Source organism: Eptesicus fuscus, chromosome 20, assembly GCF_027574615.1.
Source record: "Eptesicus fuscus isolate TK198812 chromosome 20, DD_ASM_mEF_20220401, whole genome shotgun sequence".
Taxonomy (NCBI): Eukaryota; Metazoa; Chordata; class Mammalia; order Chiroptera; family Vespertilionidae; genus Eptesicus; species Eptesicus fuscus.
Genome location: NC_072492.1, coordinates 35,547,938 through 35,558,113, shown reverse-complemented (window position 1 = coordinate 35,558,113; position 10,176 = coordinate 35,547,938). Strand labels below are relative to the sequence as shown.

The 10,176-nt window shown below is 53.2% G+C and overlaps 1 protein-coding gene across 3 annotated transcripts; it reads right to left on the bottom strand.

Annotated features, from left to right (window-relative positions):
- Positions 1-369: 369 nt before the first annotated feature.
- Positions 370-9,051, bottom strand: CNP (2',3'-cyclic nucleotide 3' phosphodiesterase). 3 transcript variants are annotated; one of them, XM_054709604.1, is made up of 4 exons: positions 8,873-9,051; positions 6,810-7,476; positions 4,145-4,284; positions 370-1,843 (listed from the first exon to the last, which is right to left on the bottom strand). In XM_054709604.1, the coding sequence occupies exons 1-4, from the start codon at positions 8,873-8,875 to the stop codon at positions 1,394-1,396; spliced, it is 1,260 nt and encodes a 419-aa protein (XP_054565579.1). In that variant the 5' UTR covers positions 8,876-9,051; the 3' UTR covers positions 370-1,393. The 3 variants fall into 3 exon arrangements, with proteins under 3 accessions (XP_054565579.1, XP_054565580.1, XP_054565581.1); XM_054709605.1 differs by lacking the exon at positions 8,873-9,051 and adding an exon at positions 8,700-8,745; XM_054709606.1 differs by lacking the exon at positions 8,873-9,051 and adding an exon at positions 8,258-8,290.
- Positions 9,052-10,176: the final 1,125 nt, after the last annotated feature.

Genomic DNA, 10,176 nt, shown 5'->3' with positions numbered 1-10,176 from the left:
CTGGGAGTTTGGGTCTTGCTCCTCTGAGAAGTCTTTTGTGTGTGTTTTTGTTTGTTTTTTTCTTTTTCTAAGAAGTCTTTTTGATTGGACTGGACTGGGCACACCTGTGGGCCTGTTTTAGTAGTTAATAGGGGACGAGGCTCTGTGCTCTGTATCCCTCATACCCAGCCAACCCCCACTTTCTGTGTGTGTCTAAGACCAGCCTCTCTCCTTTCTGTCTCCTCATGAAAGCCAACACTGTTCAGCTGCCCAGCCTCGTCACAGCTGTGGCCAGCCAGCAGTGGGGAGACAGGACCGATGGCCCCAAGCTGTGGAACAAAGACACACCCAGCCCTCGCCCACAGAAGGGTGAGAGAGACTGCACACAGCTAGGATTAACACGATTTATTTCATTATCAGTATTACAAGTTACTGAGGTTGGGCAAAGCCAGGATGGGTAACTCAAATCCCAAGCACTTCTGTCAAGTGACAACCTAATTAGCAAGGCTCTGTTACTGAGCAGAGGGTAGTGGAGGGCACCCCAGGAACCAGAGCCCATGTAGCAGTGTTAAAACCTCCTTCCCAATAGCACTGGGTGGGGCTTAGCCCTTACCAGCCAGGAGTCCACTCCACTGGCTCTTGGTACCCACCAGCCCCCTTTAGAGGAGGCACAGAGGCCTCCAGAGGCACCAAGGAGGCAAGATGGGCTGGGCAGACTGCAAGGCTGGAGCTTCCCCACCACGCACTGTCTCTGGCCTCGGTCTCCCATCATATAGCAGAGCCACACCACTAGGAAGGGTGGCCACCCCATCCCCTTCCTGGGGTGAGGCCAGCAGCCATCCTCTCTCCTTTACTGATCTGTTTTCTTTCCTAGCTATCCAACTGTTACCTAGTTACAGTGTGAGGAAGGAAGGGACAGGCACTTAAAAGGTTAACCCCTTTTCTACCCTGATGGGCAGCCTCAGTCTTCCTGAGGCTACACCGATTAAGAAATAGGATCAAAGCCCAGGGGTCCTCCCCTCTCACTCCCACCACCAGTGTCCCACGGCTGAAGGGGCTGAAGGGGCTGAAGGGGCTGAAGGGACTGAAGGGACGCGGAGCCCTGAGGTCTCTCCCACTAGTCAGCTCTGGGCAGGGCTCATGGTTGTGGCTGTAGCTCCAGGCCCCGCTCAGCCCAGCCTTATCAACTCTGGTCCAGATTCCTGAATGGTACCTGCCCCCTCCGCTTTCTGTTGAGAGCTTGAATTAGACAGGAAGAGGGTAGGCAGAAAAAGAGGGGCAGTTATTTTACAAGTTTTGAAAAGTTACAAGATTAACTGAATAAAAAAAAAATCTTAAAGATCAAGCAGAGGGCATGCTTCCTTCTGCACCCCCTTCCCTTCAAAAGAGGGGCACCGAGGGGTGGTGAGAACACTCAGTTGATGGTGCAGGACTGAAAGGCACCCCCCTTGCGACTGCCCTGTGTGGGCACAGGTTTGCCCTTCCCATAGTAGCCCGTGAAGATGGCCCTGACCTTCAGATTCTTAGTCAGGTTCAGCATCCAGCGCCCATTGCCCAAGGAGAAGAGCTTGCCCCGGGGTGTCTCACCCACCTCCTCTCCTCGGCTGCCCCCCTTCTCCTGCCGTACAATCTCCAGGAGGTCAATGCCAGTCTGCACGGCCTCCACGTCATCCGCGCAGCCTAGGGTGATGTGAGCACGGCTCCCCAGGGGCAGGCTGTCAGAGGGAGACAGCTTGTCCACGTCATTGGGCCACAGTGGCAGCTCCTGCTCGCTCAGCTCCACCCGGGCTCCCGTTGTCTTGGGCGTCACAAAGAGGGCAGAGATGGTCAGCGTGAAGGCCTTGGAGTAAGACTTCTTCACCACCTGCAGAGAGAGAATGAGGACCAAGCTACAGGTGGTGGCCTCCAGAGAGGACAGCTGTGAAGCATGGGTCGACAGGTGAGCGCAACTGAGCAGAGCCCTTTGGTAAAAGGCATAGCATCCATAAACATCACTAACAGCCTGTGTGGTGGTGAGGTGTTTTTCCACTGACTTCAGCCTCATGTGAAAAAAACAAGGTCACCCTGGCCGGTTTGGCTCTGTGGATAGAGCGTCGGCCTGAGGACTGAAAGGTCCCAGGTTTGATTCCAGTCAAGGGCACATGCCCAGGTTACCGGCTTGATCCCCAGTAGGGGATGCGCAGGAGTCAGCCAATCAATGATTCTCTATCATCATTGATGTTTCTATCCTCTCTCTCTCTCTCTCTCCCCTCCTCTCTGAAATCAATAAAAATATATTTAAAAACAAACAAACAAAACCAAGGTGCCGCCGAAACCAGTTTGGCTCAGTGGATAGAGCGTCGGCCTGCGGACTCAAGGGGTCCCAGGTTCGATTCCGGTCAAGGACATGTACCTTGGTTGCGGGCACATCCTCAGTAGGGGGTGTGCAAGAGGCAGCTGATCGATGTTTCTCTCTCATCGATGTTTCTAACTCTCTATCCCTCTCTCTTCCTCTCTGTAAAAAAAATCAATAAAATATATTTAAAACAAACAAAAAACAACACAAGATGCCAGAGAGGCAGGGGTTAAAAGCCAGACTTCCTGTGTTCAGAATCTAGTCCCTCCCCCTTACTAGCTGCAGGGCTTTGAGCAAGCTTTTGAATCTCTCCCCATTGGCTTATCTGTAAAATGGAATAGAACCCATCTCCATGTGAGGATTAAAGGAGTGACTGGGTAAAGAACTTAGAATAGTATCGGGCCTGGTCAGTGTGGTTCAGTGGTTGAGCATTGACCTGTGAACCAGGAAGTTGTGGTTTGAATCTCGGTCAGGTCACATGCCCAAGTTGCAGGCTTTATTCCCAGTGTGGGATGTGCAGGAGGCAGCCAACCAATGATTCTCTCATCATTGATGTTTCTCTCTCTCCCTCTTCCTCTCTGAAATCAATAAAAACATATTTAAAAAAAGAACAGTGTCAGGCACATAGTGCTACTGTCATGAGTACTGGGCTTCCCCTGGTCATAGCTACCCTGATAACCAGGCCATAACCTGGAGGGCAGGACGAGGTGAGAAATAAATGCCTTGAGCAAAATCTTGCTTTCCATCTGGTTATATCTTTCTCTGAGAAAGCCCATCTGACCATAAAAGCTGCTCTGTTTTTGCTCCCAGTCCTTTGTCCCAATGGTGTCTAGCACATAAAAGATGCTTAACACATATCGCTAAATGAATGAATGGTTAGAGATGGTAGTAAAAATGTTATACACTTATTTTTTTTAAATTTTTATTGATTTCAGAGAAGAAGGGAGAGGGAAAGATAGAAATAGCAACGATGAGAATCATTGATCAGCTGCCTCCTGCCAGCCCCCTACTGGAGATCAAGCCCGCAACCCAGGCGTGTGCCCTGGACTGGAATCGAACCTGAGACCCTTCAGTCAGCAGGCCGATGCTCTACCCACTGAGCCAAACCAGCTAGGGCAATGTACACTTATTCTTGAAGCTAGGCTAGATGCCGGGAAGAGAGGTGAACCCAAATAATAAATGTTCGCCCTCAGGGAGCTTCCATTTCAGTGGGAGGAGACCAATGACCACACAAGTAAACTGGCTACATTAACCTAGGCAGAGAAGTGGGGGGAGATGGTGGAGGGTCAGGGAAGGCCTTGCTGAGGTGACCTGAAGGAGGCTAGAGACAGCCATGTATATCCCGGCAACATCACCATGTCACTGTGGGCGAGGATACCAGTTGTGAGGTGAGGAAGGAACGGGTACCCCCAAGCCAATACACCTCACTATTCCAGGACACTTGTTACTTGGGGGCAAGGCCAGGCCTCAGACCTGAGGACAGAGACCTCGGAGCACCAGGCTCCCTCAGCACAAGGGACTCCTAGTCTTTGAGACTGAATGGAGGCTTACAGAGGCCAGACCAGGAGTCTGCACCCAACCAGCATCCTCCATTAATCTACAGGAGAACCAGCACTGGTGGGCAGGCCTAGGACAAATGCGCAAGCTGGCAGCACTGCCAGGCGGGCCCCAGAAAGAGTGCCTGAGGTCTGTGCAGTAAGCCATTCAGAGGGGGTGAGCTGGGCATTCATTTTTCTTGATCTGCCATCTTGTTTTTCTGCCTTAAGCCAGTACCACCTCCAGAACCCTGCCCCCTCCCCACTTCCACCCGTGTCCCTCTGGAGCACTCACATCCTGCTGGGCGTACTCCTCAGCCCCGGCAGCCTTCCCGTAGTCACAGAACTTGGTTGTGCAGTGCAGCACGCCTGGGGGTCTCTTCCCAAAGTAGGTGACCAGGTCAACCTTCTCCCTGTGCTCATCCCCAGAGGCAACTGCAGGGAGAGAGTCGAGTGAGTCAGGGCAGGAGAGAGGAGCATTCCAACATCTATCACCAAGACCACCGAGGCCCAGAGTTAAACAAACATTACGCATAAATTCTTGAGCCCTGGCCAGGTAGCTTAATTGGTTAGTGTCATCCCATTATGCCAAAGTTGCAGGTTTGATCCCGTCAAGAATCAACCAATGAATGCATAAATACGTGGAACACCAAACCTCTCTTTTTTCCCCCCTTCCCCTCTCTGAAATCAAATAAAAATTTTTAAAAAGCATAAATTCTTGAGCACTCCACTGTAAATCATTTATTCATTAGTTGGTCAAACTAATAGCAACTCCAGAGCTTAAAAAGGGTGCATAGCCGAGGCCGGTTTGGCTCAGTGGATAGAGCGTCGGCCTGCGGACTCAAGGGTCCCGGGTTCGATTCCAGTCAGGGGCATGTACCTTGGTTGCGGGCGCATCCCCAGTGGGGGGTGTGCAAGAGGCAGCTGATCGATATTTCTGGCTCTCTATCCCTCTCTCTTCCTCTCTGTGAAAAATCAATAAAAATATATTTAAAAAAAAAAAAAAGGGTGCATAAGCCATGGCCAGTATTGTTCAATGGTTAGAGCGTTAGCCCACAGTTCAAAGGGTCACAGGTTTGATTCCTGGTCAAGGGCATGTACCTGGGTTGCAGGTTCAATCCCCGACCAAGGGCGTGTGCAGAAGGCAACCAATCAATGTGTCTCTCTCACATCGCTGTTTCTCTCCCCATACCTTCCTCCCTTGCACTCTAAAAAAATTAATGGGAAAAATATCCTCAGGTGAAGATTAACACACACAAAAAAGGTGCTAAATTCCTTATGTTCTGTAGATTTTTACATCTCATCCCCAGACTTGAACACTAAGGCACTTGTAACCCAGACGTAGGCAGCATAAGCCATTCACCAGCATCACATCTACAATGGGAATCTACAAGTCATGAAAAGTGGGGTAAAAGGAGAAAAAGATGGTTGGGAACTATGTGATACAAAGGAAGGTGCGGGAAAGAGCATAATTAACATCCTAGCCCACTTATAAGCCATTTGGCCCTTATCTGTCATTGAAGTACAACAATTAGGGTAAGTCTTAACAGCACCCTAGTTCACTCAGTGGGATAGTTAGCTGGTCACCATACTATGTTGTATACCTTGCAGGCTTGATGGATGAGAGCCTATACAGGTCTGAGATGTAATGGGCCTTGGGATGTAATGGGATGGTATCATGTGGCCGGTAGACAAGACAAGGTTTGGAAGTACCTGTGATTTCAATGTCCAGACTCCAAGCCTTGTGGCTAGCTTCAAAGTCACTAGGGTTTTCCCTGTTTATTCCCAGAATCAAGTACCTGCAAGGACATCACTCACTCTCCCTGGGGGAGGCCTCTACTTGGAGAGCAGGCCTTATTCTTGACCCAGTACATTTCTCCTGCGGTATCCCGGCAGAAAAGGATTCATTTATAATGGCAAAAAGCAGCTTCAAGAGGCAGTGACTCTAGGGCAGAGCCACCAGCTCTAACCAGGAGCCCTGCTCTGGGGTGCTTCTCTCTCAAGCTTCACAGGTGCAGGACTCACACCTGGCCAGTCACTGCATTCCCTGGTTTCCCAGCATTCAAGCTTTAGGAGCCGAGCAAAGAGTTCTCCAAGAACATAAACAGGCACAAATTACCTGCCTCTGAGCAACACAAGTATGGGGTGTGGGAGGGGACATTTTAAGTATGAAAATAACCTAAAATTTGGGGGAACCAGAAATGGGTTAAATGAACAGATTAATGGGTGACATATACCCAATAGGCCACTGCAGGAGAATAAAGGTCACCAGGACCCTTCCTTATCCTAATCTACTCCATCATTGGAGCAAACGGCCCTTACCACTAGAGAACCTTGGGGAGGCCCCTGCTGGATGGATACAGTCCAGGCTCTCACTATGGCTTTGGGCAAACCCCACATCCCTTCGGGGCCTCTTCCATCTGCAAAACAAGGGCATTTGGACTAGGTGGGAGACTATTCTTTGAAACCAGGGATGCCACAAAAGGTGCACTGTGTAACCCAAGGCCTGAGAACCATCATCCCCAGTGATGTCACCATAGTCTATGTTTTTGCAGCATAGGGTGTGTGGAACATTTCAGAAAAATGGTTCTGCTGCTAAAAATGAGTTTGAAAACATGGGACCAGATTCTCCTCCTAAGGGCATATGAAATACTGACATATTTTCTGTTAGGACAGTAATTTGTTTTCCCACCTCAAAGGGTCAGTGGTCTACATTCCCCTGGGAGAGGGGAACTGGGGAGAAGAAAGGGTGAAATGGAAGGGACACACCTCTCCATATCCCGCTATGCTCCCACGACCCAAGGCTACCCCTGCCTGGTACTAGGCGACCCTCCACCCGCTTCCCCACTGGCTCCCAGCGCTTTGAGGACACCATGGTCCTGTGCATGCAGCACCTTGTGCACAGCAAGGGGGCTTAGGGACGAGGCTAACGGCCCCACCCTGCCCACCCCACCACCTACAGTGTTGCCGCTCCTTCTTGAAGGCCTTGTTGTTCCCCAGCTCATCCAGGAAGGCCTGGCCAGCTTTTCGGAGGGTCTCAGAGCTCTTCTTGGTCAGGAACCAGCCGAAGTAGAGTGGCAGGAAGTCCTTCTCCAGCACGGGCTTCAGCTTCTTCAGCTCGTCCACCGACAGCCCCCACTGGTTCTTCTCCTTGAGCTGGGCACAGTCCAGCTTCCACGCCGTCTTGGGCTCTACCAGTAGCACCTGGTACTGGTACTGGTCGGCCATTTCAAAGAGCTGCTCCAGCCGCTCCCGCTCATGGTTGGTGTCGTCCAGCACAAGGACCCGGACGTCCCGGCGGCAGCAGTCAGCCAGCTCCTTGTCCAGCCGCTTGTACTCCTCTGAGAAGCCGCCTCGAGCGGGGGTGATCTTGTACGTGTCGGCAGACACCGTCTTGGTGCTGTCACGGTACCTGTCCGTGATGACCCGGGCCAGAGTGGACTTGCCACTCCCTGGCAGGCCACGCAGGATGAAGAGCGTCTTGCACTCTTGCAGCGTGCCCACCGTCTCCTCATCCTGCAGGAAGGGAAACTGCAGCTCAGGCTTGTCCTTGGCCCCTAAGGATGACATCTTGCGGAAGAAGATCTTGGGCAGGAACGTATGGCTCTTTCGAGAGAAGCCTCTATTCTGTGTGAGGAGGGAAGAGCAGAGGTCAGCCAGGGCTCTCGTAGCTCCCTTGTTCCCTGGTCTCTGGCCTCCTAACTGGAAACCCCTCCCTGCCTGGGGCTCTGCAGATGGAATGACAGGTGCCCTGGGTGTTGTGGGTGCCTCCCGAGCTGGGAAGCAGTGGACTTTCTCTTCTCTCTTCTGTACCGACTGCTGCTGGTTGTGGAGGATGATGGGCAGGCTTGTCTGAGCTTTCCTCTATCGGAGCAACCCACTGCTGTCGCCTCTAAAGAAAAATGTGCACCCTGGCTGGTTTGGCTCAGTGGATAGAGCGTCGGCCTGCAGACTGAAAGGTCCCGGGTTCGATTCCGGTCAAGGGCACGTGCCTGGGTTGCCGGCTCGGTCCCTAATAGGGGGTGTGCAGGAAGCAGCCGATCAATGATTCTCTCTCATCATTGATGTTTCTCTCTCTCCCACTCTCCCTTCCTCTTCTGACATCAATAAAAATATATTAAAAAATGGGCTGCAAGCGCCTGCAGGGAGGGCCTGAGGCTGTGCTTCTAGGGACCCCCGACTTGGATATTCTCCGCACCTGCCTCTTTGGAGGTAGGAGTCTTACGTCTGGGCACAGCCACAGCTGCCCTGGCTCTGAGGGTGCTGAGGAGAGTGGGTGGAGAAGGGTTACCCAAAGACTGCCTCCCCTCCCCCAACAATGGCAGCAACAGATAATACTCTCTTGTCTGGGATGGGGGGGGACAATGGTCCCACAGAAGGGCTGGCGGGGGGCAGGGCAGGAGAGCACCGGACAAAGGGCCTCATTCACCACGCGTGCCACCTCCTCCTCCGCGCTCGGCCCCCCTCAAAGTCCTGGTCTTTGTGCCTGCACCAGGACTGGGCGGCACCGGCACCTGCGTCCGGGGCCAGCTCCTCCCCCGCTTCGCTGTGTGTCCCAGCACCTCTCTGAGCCGCTGGTTCTCCCGCCAGCTAACAGCCACAAGTGACAACAGCGCTTACTGTGAACTCTCCTCTACACCGGCTCCACCTCCCGTCGGCACCCACAGAACTGAGCTGGCACCCTGGGCTCCGAGACAAGGCCCGGGGCAGGGGAAGGCGAGGAACGCCCGCCCCGCGCGGGAGCCACGCGCCATCTGGTCCGCAGCTCCCGAGTCCCTTCCTCTTCCAGCGGCCGCCACCACCCCGCCCCCAGCCCCCAGCCCCGTCCCACTCTCCTCGCCTCCCCCTACCTCAGGATTGCACCGGACCGCCCAGAAAGCCTCAACTCAAGTCCGGGACCTCGGGGCCTTATTTGCATATGGTACTTCCTCCCGAAAATCCCCCACTGCTCCCGTTTTCCGTTAAGGCGCGACTCCGAGCCCGGTGCCCGCCTCCCGCCTCCCGTCTTCCCGCGCCTGCTCACCATGATGGGGAGGGGACGCCGCCGTCGCCGTCTTCGCAGGCACTAGCTCTCCGGGGCCGCCCGCCTGCGCGGAGGGACACGGAGTCTAGCGAGCGCGCGACCCCGCGCCGGACCGCCTTACATAGCCGGGGGGCGGAGCGCTTTCGGGCGGACCCGGGAAAGGGGGCCGGGACGCGCCTTCGGTTCCGCGCAGGCGCAGCAAATCGAAACTCGAAACTGACCAGCCCGTGGGCGGGGGGTGGAGAGCAGGAGGAAGCACTCCCATGGGGGGCAGCCTACGGGAGCGCACACCTGCGGCGCACCTGTGGCCCGCAGACTGAGCAGCAGCAAGAAGTGTTGGGCAGAGGTTTGTCCAGCCTCTTTTTTTCATTCATTCATTCACTCATTCATTCATTCACCTTTTATGGCCTCTTTTTTCTTGTAGGTGTTAATAATGAAGTCTTTAAAGAGGAAAGCAGTCACCCTTTCCCAGTCCCGCGCCAAGATAAGGATGAGGGGAGGAGGGAAGCAGGGTCTTGCAAGTGCCAGGTGGGATCCTGTCTTTATGTAAAAGGTTGATATTTTATTCATCATGGGCCGTTGCATTATTTTATTTTTTTTTTTACAACATTGCATTAAAATACTGTTCATCTCGCTTACTGAGTTTTTGGCACCCCGTGAAATGTTGCAGCTGAAATGCCTCCCTTGCTTCACCCTAGGCCAGGCCCTGTCCCAGTCTAAATTCAGCCCAACCCTGCGGGGAGTTGTTGGAGACAGAACCAGGATGGCAGTAGCCAGAGGGACAGATGGATAACCGTAGTGAAATTGTAACTCATCCTCTGAGGCACCTGCCCAGCCCCCACTTCCTCTGTGAAGATACTGAAAGCTTGGGTAGATTTTGGAGAGCTTCCTGTGTACCATGTGCTGGGGGAAGCGCTCGTATAATCCCACAGCAACCCCTGAGGCAGGTACCCGTTCCACAGAGGAGGAAACAAAGGTACTTCTTCGCACCTTTCTCTTTTTTTCTGCAAGGTCTTTGGACAGGGCCTGGTGGGGAGGACCACGCTTCACACCTTGATCACACTGTGGCTCAGGTCTGACTTACTTGACTGCCAGCAGAGGTCGCACAGGGGGACCAGCCCTGGCTCCTGCTCCTAGAACAGGTTACTTCCTGTTGGTGGGTAGGAACTGTTTCTCTTCCTCTAGGCTCCTGGAGCACAGTGCCCCTATCAGTACCAGCGTTCATTTCATTCTGCTTTCAGGGCTTAGGGGTTTACAAGTAGGTCTCCCTCACTGAGCAATGGTTGAGGCTGTCCCATCATTGT